Consider the following 19,039-nt stretch of genomic DNA (forward strand, 5'->3'; position numbering starts at 1 on the left):
CACGTTCAACCCATGCACAGCTGAGTGATGGCAGGGAGGGCACAGGAAGCCCCACCCCACCCAGAGGGCAGTGCCCGCTGAGGCTTTGCCAACCTCATGTTCTGGAACTTAGATGAGAGGAGAGGATGCATGCCCAGGTCCATGCAGGGGCCTGGTTGAGCCTTCGTCCTTTCCCCCCAAGCCCCTCCTGCCTCTCAGTGACAGCTCCGGCCGCATAACTACACCCTCCGCATGATCGAGCTTTTGGGAAACTCTTTACTCACCAGCCTTGAGACTCAAATATCAGTTCGAGAAGTCAATTTGCTGACAGTCAATTAATCCAAAACCCCGGACTTCGATACACACGACACGAGTTATAGAAATCAATGGTGATGATAAAAGGGAGTGGGATTTTCAGTGGATGGTCAGAAAAACTCTGGGCAGGGAAACGGTCGGAACCGTCATGACCAGCCAAAGCCTCACCGCACCTGACGGGAGACTCAGCCAAACAGTCATTGTACCTTATGAGGAACTTCCGGGCGATCCTCTTTCTCTTCTTTCTTCATTTCTTGCAGTCCTTGGAGCTTGCTGGTAAGCGTCTGAATCTCCTCTCTAAGGCGGAAAGGGAAAAGATGAGACACCTCACCTGTCACTATGTGAGGAAGGCCGGCGCAAGGCAGGGTGGGGCGGGTGGTCCACGCTGAGACAGGGGGACACCGGGCAGCCTGTAGAGAGCTGGTGGGGCCACGCCTCCCTGAGCCACTGGGCCCCAGCTATGACCTGATGGCCCCAGAAACCATCGCAGGCCGGGACTTCCTGTTGTCTCCAGCTCTAGGCTGGAAGCCCCACGAGGCCGGGGCTGAGGACCCCCAGGGCCCAGCACCTCTCCTGAAACAGCTAAGAACTAAAAAAAGAATCCATTGTGTGAATGATAAGTAAATAGGAGGCCGAGCGCGGCCGAGGCCAGAGGATCACTTGAGCCCATGCATTTGAGATAAATAAGCAGGGATAACTGGGGTTTTAGTAAACAGTATGAACAGAAGGCACTGCAATTTAGATATTCATTCCAGGTACTAAAGGCAAAAAAAAAAACTCATTTCTGCACATGTGCCCTTTCGGATTTACTTTAATTCTAGCCTTCTGACAGAATTCAGTCAGATTTCTCCTGAAAATGAAATGTTTTCTTTCTTTTCTTTTCTTTTTTTTTTTTTTTTTTGAGATGGAGTCCCACTCTGTCGCCCAGGCTAGAGTACAGTGGCATGCTCTCTGCTCACTGCAACCTCCGCCTCCCGGGTTCAAGTGATTCTTCTGCCTCAGCCTCCCGAGTAGCTGGGATTACAGGCACCTGCTGCTGTGCCTGGCTAATTTTTGTATTTTTAGTACAGACAGGGTTTCACCATGTTGGTCAGGCTGGTCTTGAACTCCTGACCTCACGATCCACTCACCTCGGCCTCCCAAAGTGCTGGGATTACAGGCGTGAGCCACTGTGCCCGGCCAAGGTTTTCTTCATTCCGGTAATCTATGTCTTGCTAATTATTCTGAGTGCTAAATATGTCTGCTCAGATTGCTAACCTAATTTTTTTGTGCATTTTAAAAAATTAAGACTCATCACATAAAATTCACTATTTTAAAGTGTATAATTTGGTGAATTTTAGCATATTCACAATGTTGTGCACCTACCACCCCTAATTGCAGAACGTTTGCATCGCCCCAGAAAGAAAGCCATGCTCGTCAGCAGTCCCCGCTCCCCTCCCAGCCTCAGCAGCAGCACTTTGTCACATGGGTCCGCCCATTCTGGATGTTTCCTGTGCACAGAATCGTGTGCTATGTGGCCTTTTGTGTCTGGCTTCCTTTGCCGAGCACCACGTTTTCGAGGGTCCCCGGGATGGGCCGGTCAGGGCTGCCGTCCACTCTGCGCCTACATGTGGTTGACCTCAGGGTGTTTGTCCACCAGCAGCTGATGGGCCGTGGGGTGGGTGCTGCTTCCTGGCTCTCGTGAATGCGAGGGCATGGGCAGCCCCACTTGAGGATGTGGCCCACACCTGGGTGGTTCTGACCAGAGGCCAGTGTGACGGCTGGTTGGGAAGGGGCAGGTGCTGGCACAGCCAGAGCAGAGGACACCCCTGAGAGGTGGCCACGATACCAGAGGGCAGGCCCTGCTCAGCACCAAGAGGTTAGTCCCGGGCTAGGTGACAGAAAACCATGGAAAGACTACAGGGAGGTTTGGCCTTTCTAAGAGGCCAGCTGGCAGCAAGGCTGAGACGCCACAGGGGGCCACAGTGGTAGCAGCAGTGCAGACTCGCCTGGGTCCTCTCCAGCCCTGACCCGGGTCGCGTACCTCAAAACCTCCTCTCGCTGTCTCCTCTCCTCCTCGCCCTCCCTCGTGCGCTCCAGCTCCTTCTCCAGGTCGGCCTTCACCTGCAGGAGCTGCTTCACCTCCAAACTGCACACAAGAATAGGAGACTCGTCAGCGTTCACAAAAACTGAAGGTTATGTCAGAGCAGGAAGGTGCTCCAGAAAAGTGACGGTGCTCAACCCTTCCTTAGGACAGCGGATGGTGGGGCAGGAGGAGCACAAAAGGCCCATTTCTAATCACACAGTGCCAAGGACAGACCTCAGGGCCCTGCCTGCCCTGAACCGAGTACCTACTGTGTGCAGGGAATCAACAGGACTAAGCCAGAGAAGGCCCTTCCCAGCCCTATGGTCACACCAAGTATTTCACAGCATATGTCTTCTTTTTTTTTTTTGAGACAGAGTCTCACTGTCACCCAGGCTGGCATGCAGTGGTATGATTATAGCTCACTGCAGCCTCGACTTCCCAGGCTCAAGCGATTCTCCCACCTCAGCCTCCCAAATAGCTGGGATTACAGGCTTGAGCCACTACGACTGGCTAATTTTTGTATTTTTTGTAGGGACGAGGTTTCAGCATGCTGCTCAGGTTGGTCTCGAACTCCTGGACTCAGGCAATCCTGCCACCTTGGCCTCCCAAAGTGCTGGGATTACAGGCGTGAGCCACTGCGTCAGGCTGGAGCATTTATGTTTTATTTCATATGTATTAATAGATCATATGCCCCATAAACATATTCTGAATTAAGATCATGCTGCATAAAATCTAATTGATTTTACATAAACCAATGAAAGTAAATTCCTCTCTAACAGACAATTTGAAGATTCCTCTGGAATTCAGGGTGGAGAGATTTAAATGTGCTCTCCCACCATTCCCTACACTTTTGAGTTGAGGTCTCACTCAGTTGCCTAGGCTGGAGTGCAGTGACACGATCATACCTCACTGCAGCCTCAAACTCTTGGGCTCAAGTGATCCTCCTGCCTTGGCCTCCTGAGTAACTGGGACTACAGACATGAGCCACCACGCCCAGTTAATTTAAGAAACTTTTTGTAGAGATGGAGTCTTGCTATGTTGCCCAGGCTGGTCTGAAACTCCTGGCCTCAAGCAATCCTCCCACTTCGGCCTCCCAAAGTGCTGGGATTATAGGCGTGAGCCACCACACCCGGCCAGTATCTTCTTTTTATCACTAAAGCTGCCTTTATTTCACCACCAAAATGTAAGCAGTTTTAGAATCATATAAAAATATTTATGCAGTGGCTACTACGAGCTGAACAGTTTTCCAAATTGACAACTATTTAACCCTGGCAACAATCAGTTTCCATAGGGAGTGAGAGCTGCTTCCCTGGTGAGGCTGCTGGCGGGGCCTGGGGAGGATCTACTCTCTCTGCAGCAGCTGTGCCTGTGAGGACACTGGCGGGGCCTGGGGAGGACCTACTCTCTCTGCAGCAGCTGCTCCTGCAGGGCGGTCCGCTCTTCCTTCAGGTCTCTCACGGCCCCTTGGAGACGCTCGTGGTCCTCCTTGCGGTCCCCTCGTGGCTGTCCGTGCAGCGCAGAGCTGGATGCAGGGCAGGCTGGCGGGTGTGATCTGACCGGCTCTGCAGCGTGTGATCTTGAGCTCTCCATTACACTTAGTTTCTGGAGGCAACACAGGCATGTGTTAGACGCTAGTTCTCATTTCTACTTTCTATTTACCAAACCCAGAAAAGAGACACAACCAGGGCGAACCGAGTCTCCAGCAGGGCCACGAGAAAGCTTTGAGGGGAGCCGAGTTACCCAGAGACGCCACCGGGCACAAGCTACTAGAAGAGCATGATCCCTCCTCAGCTCTCTTTAATCAGAAGCGAGGCACGCACAGACCCTGCTGAGGCAGGGTGCAGGCAGAAGCCATCAAAACAGAGAGGAGGGCACGAAGGGAGGGGACTCAAATGACTTTGCACATCTACCCTCCCGTCCCCTGGAACTGCCGACATTTTCAACCTTCATGCTTTCAGTCTCGAGTGACATCCTGGTGTCGCCTGCAAAGTGCCGCTGAGCCCGTTCCCGCCCTCAACTCCTGCCTCTCCCAGCTCTCGGACGTGCTGCCCACTGTGCTTCTGAACCGCCTCCGTGTGCCTTGACTTCCCAACAAGTTCTATATTTTAAATGTCCACAATTTATAGAAACTTCTCTTCTTTTTTTTTGAGACGGGGTCTGGCTCTGTCACCTAGGCTGGAGTGCAATCACAGCTCGCTGCATCCTTGAACTCCTGGGCTCAAGCGTTCCTCCTGCCTCAGCCTCCCAAGTAGCTGGGAATACAGGTGGGCACCACCACACCCGGCTAATTGTTTTTTTTTGGTAGAGATGGGGTCTTGCTATGTTGCCCAGGCTGGTCTCAAATTCCTGGGCTCAAGCAATCCTCCCAGATGAGCCTCCCAAAGTACTGGGATTGCTGGTGTGAGTCGTTGCACCTGGCTAGTTTTCTACATTGTAAATATGTAAAAAACTATTTTTTAAAAAACGTTTTTCCCTCTAGGTTTATTTTGCTTGGCCAAACAACACAGATGCTCTAATTTACTATTTAAAATACAAAGGTCCAGGCCAGGCGCGGTGGCTCACAACTGTAATCCCAGCACTGTAAAGGCCAAGGCAGGCAGATCACTTGAGGTCAGGAGTTCGAGACCAGTCTGGCCAACATGGTGAAACCTCATGTCTACTAAAAATACAAAAATTAGCTGGGCGTGGTGGTGGGCACCTGTAATCCCAGCTACTGGGGAGGCTGAGGCAGGGGAACTGCCTGAACCCAGGAGGCAGAAGTTGCAGCGAGCCAAGATTACGCCGCTGCATTGCAGCCTGGGCGACAGAGTGAGACTCCATCTCAAAAAAAAAAAAAAAAAAACCAGCCAGGCACAGTGGCTCACACCTGTAATCCCAGCACTTCAAGAGGCCAAGGTGGGCAGATCACGATGTCAGGAGATCAAGACCATCCTGGCTAACACGGTGAAACCCCGTCTCTACTAAAAATACAAAAAATTACCCGGGCGTGGTGGTGGGCACCTGTAGTCCCAGCTGCTGGGGAGGTTAAGGGAGGAGAATCACTTGAACCCGGGAGGCAGAGGTTGCCGTGACCTGAGATCGCGCCACTGCACTCCAGCCTGGGGACAGAGTGAGACTCCATCTCAAAAAAAAAAAAAAAAAAAAAAAAAAAAACCAAAACAAAGGTCCAATTCAAATAGAATCAGCCTAATTCCTACTTTGCAGTCGTGCAGGGGATGTGGGGAAATATTCATTTCCCGGCATTTCTGGCTGGCCAGGAGTTGGATCAACAGTTTCCTGTGGATTCCAACACGACTCGAGTGGTGGGAAGCAGCGCCAGGTTGTTGGCGGGCAGTGCACAGCCCACAGCCTGCACAGGCGGGCTGGACTGTGAGGGGCTCCAGTGTGAAGCGCGTCTGCCTGAGGCCACACACAGAAGCTCACAGCCCAGCGAGGGGCGTGAGAGCTGCCTTCAGCATTGTCTAGACCTGGAAGTCATCTCCTTGCGGTCTGTGTGTGGCGCTGCCTGGCGGACAGCCGTGCCATGCTCAGCGCCACCTTCCGCACCCCGTGAGCCCGTCCCCACAGCATGAGGCCCCTGGTCCCCAACAACAGTGGCACTGAGACGCCCGCTCACCTTCTCCAGCTCCACTATGCGCCTCAGCAGCCGGGGCTTGCTCCATTCCACATAACCTGATGGAAGCAATGTGGTTTCAAAATGGCATCCTGGTGGGCACTGCCAGCAGGGACACCCTTCTCAGGTACCGCCTGAGGCTGCAGAGCCACACCCACAGGTCCTGGCCACCTGAGAGTTTTGCCCCGCACTGGCCCAGTTTCTGCCCCCTTGGATCATGAAGAGATGTCTGTATTAACGGCCTCCAAGCATCTCGGGGTAACATCCTTTCCCGATTCCACCTGGCCAGGCCATTAAGACAGTTCTCATCAAGATCTCTGATGACTGTCACTCTGCCAAATCCAACAGTCGGTTCTCAGCCTGTCCCCTTCCTGGCAAGCACAGCCCCTCGCTGGCCACTCCTCCCCTCTGCCTCGCTGGCTGCCCCCACCCCCCCCATACACCACCAAGTTCAGGGCCTGACCCCCTGCTCCTCTCACTCCAGGTAACCTCACTCGATCCACCTAAGTGCTGGTGACCCACATCCTCAGTTCTCCAGCCCAGGCCTCTGCCCTGCAGCCCCACACAGCCACTGCCTGGCCCGCACTCCCACACACTCAGACCTCCCGTGGCCATTCCCCAAACCTGCCCCTCTGCCTTCCCCATCTCAGGAAACAGCAACTCTGTCTTTTCAGTTGCTGGGACAAAAAGCCTTGGAGCCTGGCTGCTCCCTCTCAGAGCCTACACCCTCTCTGCAGTTTCCCTAAGCTCCGGCTACAAGATGCAACCAGACCCTCAACACCTTTCACTACACCCACCACCCCCCCATCCAGGCCACCAGCAGCCTGATCAGACAAGTGCAGAAGCCTCTGTCTGCCACCATCCCTGTCTCTGCACAGAAGCCAGGGGGCTTCGGGAAGCAGCACGGCCCCCTCCACCCTCTGCCTAACACTCCCAGGCACTCCTAAGGCTCCCAAGGCACCCTGCCTCGCCCCGCTGGGCCTCAGGGGCTACACTCCACGTGTCTCCCAGGCACTCAGCCCTGCCCCGCCCGTCCCACCCCTGCTGCCGTCTTCATGGCTACCTCACCCCTTCTGGGTCCCACTCAGCTGTCACTGTCTTGGGGGCGCCTTCCTGTCAACCCTGCTTGCAGCTGCACACACCACCTGCCTCACCCCAAAATGTGTCCTCCTCCCCTCCTCCATGGCACTTACGGCCATCTGACACGTGTCACGCATCTGACCCAGCTCCTCCCTCCCTCCCACAGCATTGTCTCCTCCAGGGATGTCTGTGAGCTTCCGTTTGCAGCTCCATCCCCAGGGCATTGCGTGGCCCGCGGCAGGTGCTGGCACACGTGGGAACTGGCGTCGCCCAAGGGTTCACATCTGCCCTCGTGGTGTCTGCCCTCAGTTGGGCTTACCCAGTGGCCACGCCCTGCCCTTCCCTGGCCTCCCTCCTGGAGTGGCTTTCAGGAAGGTACCCTGTGTCTTGGAGATGGTTGGGGAGGTGCTCAGCACGCGGTCCAGGTCCTCCTTCAGGCTCTGGTTCTCCTCCGTGAGCTCCTGGACACTCCGGGACAAGTTCAGGAGGGCACTGCCCATCTTCTTCTGCCTTTTGGCACCTGTCTTCTTCTCCCCCAGGGGCCTGGAACAACCAAATCATGGGTTGAGGTTTGCATTGCTAAGCTGGTTTCACACACGCTTGAAACGAGGTACAGGTGAATCACAGCTTGCTCTGTTGGTTGTGAGCTCAGAGTGGTTTTTGCAGGTAAGTATTTGAAATCGAATAGGCAGTAATAACTTTGAACCCTAAATAAGCAAAACGTTAGCACCCAAAATGGAACCCCATCCTTATGCAAGGTAAACCTGTGTAACAAAATATCGTGTTCCAGCATCAGTATTATACTTTCCATGCCATCACTAGAAGGGCTGTGGAAATGTATCCTGTTACACCAGGTGCCTGCAGAATAGCTTAGATTTCGCCTCGTAGCCCACGAGGTCTAAAGTACAGTCGATCCTCACTATCCGCAGATCCCGTAATTGCAAATGTGCTTGCTGCAAAAACAGATCCGTCAGTCCAAAATCATTACTCATGTGGGTTTTGTGGGAATTCTCGCATGTGCACAGGTGACAAAAAATGCCAGTCGATGGCGCACACGTTCCCAGCTGGGGCTGACCCAGGTGGTGCTCGGCTCCTCACCTCAGCTCATGTAAAAACAAGTGTGCTTTCCGTGGCCTGCCTGGCGCTGTGGCTCTCACATTTCTGTGCTGTTTGCTGGTGATGCTGCCTTGCGTGGGCTGGACTGCAGTGCCGAGTGCCATCCAGTGCCTCTAAGCTCAGGAAGGCTGTGTGGGCCCCCGTGGAGACACTTATGTGTGCGCGAGAAGCCTCGTTCAGGCCAGCTGTGAGTTTGATGAAAATTAATCCACAATCACTATTAAATAGGGTGTCTTTAAACAGAGACACACATTAGCCAGGTTATACACTGACTAGCTGATGAAAATGTTGTGACCAGGCCGGGCGTGGTGGCTCACGCCTATAATCCCAGCACTTTGGGAGGCTGAGGGAAGCGGATCATCTGAGGTCAGGAGTTCGAGACCAGCCTTGCCAACATAGTAAAACCCCGTCTCTACCAAAAATACAAAAATTATCTGGGCGTGGTGGCACGTGCCTGTACAGTCCCAGCTACTCGGGAGGCTGAGGCAAGATAATCACTTGAACCCAGGAGGCAGAGGTTGCAGTGAGCTGAGATCACGCCACTGCACTCCAGCCTGGGCGACATTTTTCAAAAAAAAAAAAAAGAATGTTGTGAGCAGAAGCTCGCAGGAGCCCTGTACCTCCTACTGCAGCAGTGGCTTAGTATTCGCTCGTTCCATGTTCATGGAGACTTTATAACTCTGTAAGGCGGACGTGATAACCACTACACAACGGAAACCTACAGACACTTTATAACTGAATAATGAGAATCGACTGTAGTTAGTATCTGGCCCTTTACAGAAAAAGTTTTCCAACCAGTTTTAAGGATTAGGGGTAAAGAAAAAGGAAAGCAGTACATGACGTCAGCAAACTGCTGCAGAGGCCAGCGACGTGGCCAAAGCCATGGTCAGGAATCAGCCACCCAGAAGCGGATGGAAGCCTGGTGCTGTATCCTTTGGGAAAGGGATGTGGGAGATCTACCAGACAAGGAGAACCTCAGTGTTCCTCCTGATAAACTTATTTAGGAAAACATTAGGTGGCAAAGTAAACTTGTCCTTGTATGCAATGTCTTCCTAAAAAGGTGGATCTGCTTTGAAACAGCACTTTCTAGCTCTAAGCTGGAAGGCAGGATGTAGAATCTATAATGAACATGGGCAGCATCGAACACGCATTGGCTGTCAACACGTGGTCACTATGAAGGGTCTGTGAACACCGCAAATGGAAACGTGTCAACTCTAACCCTGAACAGAACAGGTGCAGTGTTGGCACCGCTGCCAAGCTAAGGGCAGTATATGCCACACCCACAAAACAGCCACACGCTCTCAGAGGAGCTTCCACAACGTGAAGGCAACACACAAAACACAGCTTGCAAACGGCCATCATACTTCTTTCCGGTGGTTTCAGAACTTGCCAAGAGGGTCTGGAGACGATGCACCTGTAAATACCAAATTGAAATGCATGAAAACACAAGGCTAGCATGGAGAAGACCTTATCTGAAAACACCGACATCACAGTCCTGACTGCTGCCTACGGCCAGAAGCAGGAACTAAGTGGCCGCACTTCATCTTTCCACTGGGCTGAAGCAGGAGCAGGCTCCGGGAGTGCAGCTCTGGGCCACCTGGGCTTGGCCCACCACCCGGGGCCAGCGCCGGTCCCCTCCCACTCGGTGCCCGCCCTCCGCTCCGCCACCCAGCATGGTGCCCGCCCTCCGCTCCGCCACCCAGCACGGTGCCCGCCCTCCGCTCCACCACCCAGCACGGCGCACCTCCTCGTAGTACGTCTCCATGGCGATCCGCATCTCTTCCAAGTTGGTAGTCTTCATATCGGTCTGGAGTTTGCTGAAAACCCAAGTTCAGCATTAACAGGGACGTGCCAGTGTTCTCAGAGGACAGAGCAAGAAGAAGAGTTTCCCAGAACATTCAGAAGAGGAGAGGCTTTGGAAAAGACCCAGGATGGGAGGGAAAAGCCTGAACGGGCCTTCATTCGACTTGGGCCTTGAACAAGTGACTCGTTTCGAGCCTGATGGGAGAATTCCTCACGCCGGAAAGCATCTCCTGTGTAGACCAGCCACTTTCCAAAGTGAATAAACAGCTTCCCTAGAGATATTCTTCTCCAAGTAAGATGCTGTCTTTAAAAGACTAGATTAATGGTGCAGAAAGACCTTGGAGCTTAGAGAGGACAAGCAGTCTTTGAATGGCTGGCTTTGTAAGGAAGAGAGAATCACCTTTTCCCTGGCACTGTCAGGCTATCCCCTCACTCTCAACAGAGAGTAGACTTTAGATAGAGACACCAACAGAGAAACAAAAGCAAAGTCATGGAGGTTCTGCACTGAAACAAGACAAAATCTGCAAACTTAAGTTGACAAAATTCGGCAGGAAACGAGGGGAGAACTATTGTACGAACAGGAGACATGAGGCAATGGACATGTGGCCTCAGTTTCCCTTAAAGAAACCAAAACACGGCCCAGAAAGACTCTCCCTTCGCACTCGAAAGGCAGGTAAAGAAACACGAGTAGTCACACCAAAACAACACAAGGATGGCGTGGGACTGAGGCGTTAAAACCTCATCCTGGAAAGATACAGGGGCCCATAGAACAAGCAGGTTTCGAGAAAGCATCTTTTAAATATAACAGGAAGAAGTTAAAGGGAAATACTTAGAGGGAACAAAGACAATAAAAATATTAAAAAGAGGCAGCTAATATTCACCTTTGGCTTTGGGGTGGGAGTAGGGACACAGGACGGGGTTGGGGAGGAATAAAGGCTGGCGTCTGAGTGAGCAGAACGGCAGGGCGGGAGGCAGGGGAGAGGGTGCAGGCCCTGTGTCTACCTGATGGTGCCCGCCTGATGGTGCCCGGCTGATGGCTCGCACCTGATGGCGCCCACCTGATGGTGCCTACCTGATGGTGCTGTCCTTCTCCTTGCACTGCTGTTCCAGCTTCAGGATCCTCTGCTTCAGCCCGTTAATGACCTGCCCGGGGAACGTGCCCATCAGGCAGGCCGCCCCCACTCTCCCTCGGTAGATGGGGCTGTCCCCTCCTCCCAGAGCACCTGCACACCTCACTGTCCTTCCTCCCTCCAGCGCTGTGCTCTCTTCTAGACTATGGGCCCAGGGAAGAGGGAGGGCCCCACTGTGCTGTCCTCTCCCTCAGGCTGGGTGAATGGCAGGGGTGCGACACCAGCTGGAGCAGGAGGTGGCAGCCATCGTGGGCACACTGACTGACTGGCAGCCCTCCCCCAAGCACACCGCACACTTGGGGGACAGAGCAGGGTGCGCCCTTGATTATATTAAATAAAGGAAGCAGCCCCATCACCAGCTGGACAAACCACGGACCCGAAGCCCCTAGGGCCTCCCAGTTCAGTCTCCACGGGGCAGTGAGTGAGGCTGGGAGACAGCGCAGCCGTAGGGGCCTGAGGAGCCGCCCTCCTCTATTTGGGGAAGGGAGAACAGCTCCAGTGGCCTCCTCACCTCCTTTTCTGTGAATGTCTTGCTTAGAGAAGATAACATTCTTATATTCTTTAAAGAACATTCTTTTCTTCTAAATAGACAACTTTTAAATAGAGATGGGGTTTCACTATGTTGCCCAGACTGGTGTTGAATTCCTGGGCTCAAGCAATCTGCCTGCCTTGGCCTCCCAAAGTACTAGGATTATATGTGTGAGCCACCACACTAGGCTTGAACAGACAACTTTTAAATTGGATTTTAAAGTCATTTTAAATTATATTAGTTGGCCGGGTGCAGTGGCTCACGCCTGTAATCCCAGCACTTTGGGAAGCCAAGGCAGGCAGATTGCCTGAGGTTAGGAGCTTGAGACCAGCCTGGCCAACATGGTGAAACCCCATCTCTACTAAAAATACAAAAATTAGCCGGGCATGGTGGTAGGTGCTTGTAATCCCAACTACTCAGGAGGCTGAGGCAGGAGAATCGCTTGAACACGGGAGGTGGAGGTTGCAGTGAGTCGAGATCTCGCCACTGCACTCCAGCCTAGGTGACGGAGCCAGACTCAGTCTCAAAATAAATAAATAAATAAACAAATAAATTATGTTAGTCATACATGAATACATTTTCCTTTAAAAAATGAAGATGTTACAGGGCCGGGTGCGGTGGCTCATGCCTGTAATCCCAGCACTTTGGGAGGCCAAGGTGGGCGGATCACAAGGTCAGGAGATCGAGATCATCCTGGCTAACACGGTGAAACCCCATCTCTACTAAAAATACAAAAAATTAGCTGGGCGTGGTGGCGGGCGCCTGTAGTCCCAGCTACTCGGGAGTAGCTGAGTAGCTAGAGCAGACTCCGTCTCAAAAAAAAAAAAAAAAAAAAAGATGTTATAGAGGCTAAAATACTCTGACCTGGCCACTCCCCTCTTCGGCCAATGGAATCCTGTTTCCGCTTGCGTGCCCCTCAGCACCTGGTTGTGTGCATGGCCGTGTGTGTGCGTTCAGGGAGTCAGGCCCTCTGTTCTCACAGGAACGGGGCTCTGCCACATGCATCCCTCTGCATCTTGCTTTTTTTTTTTTTTTCTAACATTCAACAACCCCTCCTGGTGCTCTGTCCCTGCTGGCACCTGTGAATCCACACTATTTCCCACAGTATCTCTATCCAGTCTCTCCTATTGATAGACACTTTTTTTTTTTGAGACAGAGTTTGACTCTTGTAGCCCAGGCTGGAGTGCAGTGGCATGATCTCAGCTCACTGCAACCTCCACCTCCCGGGTTCAAGTGATTCTCCTGCCTCAGCCTCCTGAGTAGCTGGGATTACAGACACGCACCATCATACCTGGCTAATTTTTTGTATTTTCAGTACAGACGGGGCTTCACCATGTTGGCCAGGCTGGTGTTGAACTCCTGACTTCAGGTGATCCACCTGCCTCGGCCTCCCAAAGTGCTGGGATTACAGGCATGAGGAACTGTGCCCGGCAGATAGACACTTTTAAAATCTTTTTTTTTTTTTTTTGGCTACGCTCTAAAATCTGTCACTGTAGCCTACTGACACATACTTCAGTGGTGGCCCATTTTTGTGATTCTGGTCAATCCTCCAATCGAAATCCTTGGCCAGGCTTCCTCAGGCACATCTGCAAATGTTTCTTGAAGGCAGGTGATGACAAGTAGACACAGCAGGCCACAGGGCACAGCCACACTGATGGACAGTTTGCCATATGATAATGAATACTGCATATACCCTAGGATCTAGAATTCCTACTTTAAACTAAGCTTAGCCAGGTGCAGTGGCTGAGGCCTGTAATCCCAACACTTTAGGAGGCCAAGGCAGAAGGATCACATGAGCCTGGGAAACTTTGCAAGACCCCATCTTACCAAAACTAAAAAAAAATTAGCTGTGTCTGGTGGCACGTGCCTGTAGTCCCGGGTACTCAGGAGGTTGAGGTTGATCACCTAAGCCAGGGATCACCTGAGCTGAGTGCTGCAGTGAGCCATGATCCTGCCATTGCACGCCAGCCTGGGCAACAGAGTGAGTCCCTGTCTCAAGAAAAAAAAAAATACCCACAGACACACATGCACACACACACACACACACACAGCACCAGAACAACAAAAATATGGAGCCTTTTCTTTACAAAAGTACCCACTACTTACAGGCATTTGTTAAGGATTTACTTTGTGCCTAGGTGCAGAGCTAGGCTTTCACCATCTACTTTAAACATGTAATGATTATACAATCTTTCTACATTCTATATCTGTGACATAGTTCAGAGGACACGGCCTTTTTTCTTTAGAGATTTATAGTTTTTTTTGTATTTTCTAAACAGAAAACTTTGTTGTATTGATCCATAATACCCTTCTCCTGCCCCATTACAGTAATCTGGTTGCTACCTTAGTCCCATGGGTTTTTATTATGTAACTTTTAATTTTACATTATCAAATCCATTAATCACATCATTAATGTTATTTTATTCTTTGTGTTCAATAATCTCAAAATTGTATCCCTTTCAGTTTTCTTCCAGCATTTCCCACTTTAGACAAGTACTTCCTTGACTCCTAGGAGGTGTACTGTGCTACCTACAGTTGATCACCACAGCCTTACCCACCGAACTGCAACATCTTCCCTCCTTCCATTTCATTCAACTTTTTACATATTGTCACATAGTACCTGAGGGGGGTCTGGATCTATCTGAAAGACTTTATTGCTGCCCTGGTTCTCTGATTTACAGCTGTAGCACCTTTTTTTTTTTTGTCACCCAGGCTGGAGTGCAGTGGTGCGATCTCAGCTCACTGCAACCTCTGCCATACAGGTTCAAGCAATTCTCGTGCCTCAGCCTCCTGAGTAGCCGGGACTACAGGGGCATGCTGCCATACCCGGCTAACTTTTTTGTATTTTTAGTAGAGACAGGGTTTCACAACGTTGGCCAGGCTGGTCTCAAACTCCTGACCTCAAGTGATCTGCCTGCCTCGGCCTCCCAAAGCACTGGGAGCGCTTGTTAAGCTTAGTGTATTTTCTCAGATGTGAGGGGGAAGTCGCCCGTTGTGATGGGTTTTTCCTAGTGTCTTGCTTGGCCTCTGTGGTGAGCCTACTGGCCCCCCTCTCTGTGGTGTCCCCAGGTGTCAGTGGAGAAGGGTTTGGGGGTCCGCAGCCTCCCCCATGCCTGCTGCTCTTCATGCGTGGGTGCTGCAGGGAAAGGCATCCCTGCTGTGGCTGTCCCCAGTAACTAGCATCTGGGGAAAGGCACTGTCCTGCACAGACCATACTCACCCAACTGGCATCGGGCCTTTTCTCTGCCAGAGTCCGAACAAAATCCGTGCCCTGTGGTAAGCAGATTGAGACATGAAGATGGCCTTCAGTGTAGCCCCCAGCAGGACTGGCTGGCAGATGCGCCGAGGAGCCTCCCCCCGTCCCGTCCGTGAAGCGCCAGGAGCTTACGCGGCTGGGATCCAGGAGCTGCTCTATCTGCCGGTCCTTCCTGCTGTTTTCCTCCTCCAGGCGCCGGAGCTTCGTTCTCATCAGGTCCACGTCGCTCTTCTGCATGTGCAATGACTGAAGAAAAGAAGGGCCATGCACAGCCATCCACACGCCGCTGCGCACACGCCACACACACATCCCCGCACACACAGCCACGCACACGCCAATGCGCACACGCCGCACACACGTCCCCGCACACACAGCCACGCACACGCCAATGCGCACACGCCGCACACACGTCCCCGCGCACACAGCCACGCACACGCCAATGCGCACACGCCGCACACACGTCCCCGCACACAGCCACGCACACGCCAATGCGCACATGCCGCACACAGGTCCCTACGCGCACAGCCAAGCACACGCCGCTGCGCACACGCCACACACACGTCCCCGCGTACATAGCCACGCACACGCCGCTGCGCACACGCCACACACACATCCCCGCACACACAGCCACGCACACGCCAATGCGCACATGCCGCACACAGGTCCCTACGCGCACAGCCACGCACACGCCGCTGCGCACACGCCACACACACGTCCCCGCGTACATAGCCACGCACACGCCACTGCACACACGCCGCACACAGCCACGCACACCACACCGTGCACAGGCCCAGGGAAGCACTGCGCTGGGGGATTTGGAAAGCTTCCTGGCTCCCACTCAGGGCTCTGTGTGTGGTGGATGGGGGGAGATCTGGATGTCACGTGAGGGCACCGGAGGGCACGCCTGGCATTTAGTGGGTGGGGACGTGGAAGGCTGGATAGGCAGGAAGCCCCCGACAGAGAAGAACTGTCCCACCCAAGATATCAACGGCACCCGTGCTGAGAAATCCCGTCCCACGGAATGCACGCCTAAACGAATGCCGCCAACACCAGGGCTGGAGGGTGCCTCACCACGCGTTTTCTCCCATGACCACACAAGAAAGTCCATTTTGTTGGCATTTTTATCAATAAAACTCATCCAAGGCTAATATGCATTTCAAATGCTCATCCTCAGCTACAGCTCAGGTGGAAGGCAATGCTTCCCAATCTTTATATGTGGATAAATTCTTTACCGATTTGTGGTGACGTGAGTGGGGACAAAAAAGACTGTGTAGTCGGGGCCAGGCACGGTGGCTTACCCCTGTGATCCCAGCACTTTAAGAGGCCGAGGCGGGCGGAACACGAGTTCAGGAGTTCGAGACCAGCCTGGCCAGCATGGTGAAACCCCATCACTACAAAAAATACAAAAAAATTAGGCGTGGTGGCACGTGCCTGTAATCCCAGCTACTTGGGAGGCTGAGGCTTGAATCTGGGAGGGGCAGGGTGCAGTAAGCCAAGACTGCGCCACTGCACTCCAGCCTAGATGAGAGCAAGACTCTGTCTCAAAAAAAAAAACTGTGTAGTGGATTTCTTACAAAACTAAGTTTATTCAATCTCTACAACTATCCTGTACTTTGAAATTATCTTCTTCCTACTATTTTTGTGGTATAAAGTCCAGGAAAGAAACAGCGTGTAGGCTGGGCTGTGCCGCAGCTCACCAGCTCCCAGCCTCAGCCTGCATCTAACCGCCAGCCATCATCACACACGGCCTTCTCCTTGCAAAAGACTGTGGCATTCCAGAGACTGGACCTCTGGGCAAAAGACAATCTGGAATGCACACCCCGCGAGGACGGCTCGGCACTTCAGCCACATCCACAGCTGGCAAGATCGTTGCAGACAAACCCACAGATTCAGGAAGCATGATGGCAAGCCGGTACTCAGCTTGTGAAGTAAATTAGCGAAGGCCCAGCCATCAAGGAAGAGGGAGCTCTAGTAACGGGACTGCCGCTTCCAAGAGCGTGAAGTAGATTCACTCCTCCCAATTCCTCCTGTCAGTAACACTCAACACCTGCACTCCATGTGTAATGCAACCTAAGACTGGAAAGGTGGAGAAGGAGGCGGATGGGCCGGGAGCCCGGGGGCCAGCCATCGACACGGCAGGGAACTCCTTCAGTTTTCTTTCTGCCTCATCTGAGCTGGATGCTGGAGAAACCAACAGCCTAAAAAAGCCAATGGGTGCAGACAATAAAAGCCCACGCAAAGCCTCTTCTCTCCAGCCAGAGGACAGGGAGAGGAGCAGACCGACAAGGCAGAAACTGACAGGCAGGAACCGCTCTACCCCAGGCAGACCATGGAAAACAGCATAGTCCTCCCCACAGCACAGGCTGCGTGGGGAGCCCAGACACTCACCCTTGCCCGGCTGCACCCAGGCCCCTCCCCTCCCGCACTGGCGGGGCTCCAGAGGAGGCCGTGCAGAGTCAGGACCATCATTACCTGGCGGCAACAAGGCCATCCCTGCATCAGCAAAGGCTGAGCAGGAGCAGTACAGGTGGCCCTTCCCTCCCAGCTAGGGCGGCGTCAGCAGAGGCTGAGTGAGGGTCCTGAACTCCCGCCCTGCCCAGTGGGAATGAGGAGCCCCACCCGGTGCAGGTGTCGATGATGGCTGAGTGGGAACTGGACCTCCACCCTCGCGGGTGGTAACGAGGCGGTGCCCCCTTGACCCACAGGGCAGTGTGAGAGGAGGCCTGCCACAGCACAGGAGTGAGCAAGAGTCGGAGTCTCACAACGAAACACTCAGAGTGTCCTGGTTTCAAGGAAATCACTTTTTATACTAAGAACCAAGAATAGCTCAACCTGAATGAAGAAAAACAAGCCACAACGTCAACACTGAGATGGCCTGGACATTAGAATCCCACCACAGACAGAGCAGCTGCCACAAAGATACGCCAGTGACCGATGACAGGCACACTTGAAACAAGTGAAGAGGCAGGGTGGGCGTCTCAGCGAAGACCAAGACAGAAGGAGCCGTACAGAGATTTCAGAACTGAACAGAGACAGTGAGGTTACACCCGACAAACAACGGGCTCAGCTGCAGGATGCAGAGGCCGGCAGAAAGCATCCATGAGCTCGAGGACAGAATAGTGAAGCTACCCAGTCTTCACGAGGGAAGACGGAGGGGAGAACACTCAACAGAGACCAGGGACCTGAGCAGCCGCAACCAAAGAGGGCAAGGCTAAAAAAACAGCTCGAGACTCGATGGCTGAAAACGTCCCAGATTCGACAAACCTACAGATTCAACAGACTGAGAAAATCCCAAACGAGATAATCCCCCCAATCCACACCGAGTTCATTCAGCGCAGTCTTCCAACTGGAATGAGGATCCCCTCTGTAACATCCCCGACACACAGCCGCCACCTGTGCTCAAAATCTCCACGGCCAGGGCACGCACTTGCTCCTCAGGAGTGCGGCCACTGTCAGACAGCTCTCGTGGTTAGAGGGTTCTTCTCACACAGCCTCAAGTCTGACTGTTCTCTCTGGCCAACAGAGAAGGCGCTGTCTTTTGTACAATGGCCTACACCAGGTTCCCCAGTTTCTTCCCAGCTCCCCAGGGGAAACGGCTTCCAGATCCTCTTCCGTGCTCTGGGGATGAGGCTGCCAATGCCCTATTGCCCTCTGGTGCCCCAACTGAACGCAGTGTCTCAGACACACATCAACTGGTGGAGACAGTAGATCTATAAACAGACTAAAATTATGGAAGGAAATGAACACAGATGATTTCTCCAGGGACAAACATTTACGGATACTGAAAGCCAGTGTGATGGTCACGGTGCTGGTGGCAGTGACAATGACGATACAGCTCAATGCAGTTCATGCTTTCATGAATAGGAGAGGCCATGGGGTAATATAGAGTCTTGGCCTTGGGAGGCAGGTGACCTTGAATCTTGGTTCTGCTACTGATTAACCTTGGACAGACCACTGACGTCGCTGAGTCTCAAGTTCATCAGCAGACGGTGGTTGTAACAAGTGGCCCTGCCTGTCCCACAGAGCTTCTGTAGAGGGCAACTGAGATAGGGTATGTGAGATGTCTTGATAACATAAAGCATGGCATGCAGGGAAGGTTACTGATAACTCTACCAGTGACCTTATCACAGTACCCAATCTCAGGATACAAGGC

General features: G+C 52.8%; 1 protein-coding gene across 6 annotated transcripts in view; it reads right to left on the reverse strand.

Moving 5' to 3' along the window:
* IQCE (IQ motif containing E) overlaps nt 1-19,039 on the reverse strand; it is a 53,493-nt gene that overhangs the window by 19,660 nt on the left and 14,794 nt on the right. For all 6 annotated transcript variants that reach the window (XM_030797168.1, XM_030797169.1, XM_030797171.1 and 3 more), the window contains 10 exons: nt 15,019-15,132; nt 14,851-14,901; nt 11,044-11,114; nt 9,913-9,985; nt 9,533-9,582; nt 7,432-7,595; nt 5,976-6,031; nt 3,762-3,961; nt 2,318-2,422; nt 501-591 (listed from right to left, as the gene is read on the reverse strand). In XM_030797168.1, the coding sequence (XP_030653028.1) occupies nt 501-591; nt 2,318-2,422; nt 3,762-3,961; nt 5,976-6,031; nt 7,432-7,595; nt 9,533-9,582; nt 9,913-9,985; nt 11,044-11,114; nt 14,851-14,901; nt 15,019-15,132 (975 nt within the window). The remainder of the gene's footprint in view (nt 1-500; nt 592-2,317; nt 2,423-3,761; nt 3,962-5,975; nt 6,032-7,431; nt 7,596-9,532; nt 9,583-9,912; nt 9,986-11,043; nt 11,115-14,850; nt 14,902-15,018; nt 15,133-19,039) is intronic.

The sequence above is a fragment of the Nomascus leucogenys genome, chromosome 17 (assembly GCF_006542625.1).
Source record: "Nomascus leucogenys isolate Asia chromosome 17, Asia_NLE_v1, whole genome shotgun sequence".
Taxonomy (NCBI): Eukaryota; Metazoa; Chordata; class Mammalia; order Primates; family Hylobatidae; genus Nomascus; species Nomascus leucogenys.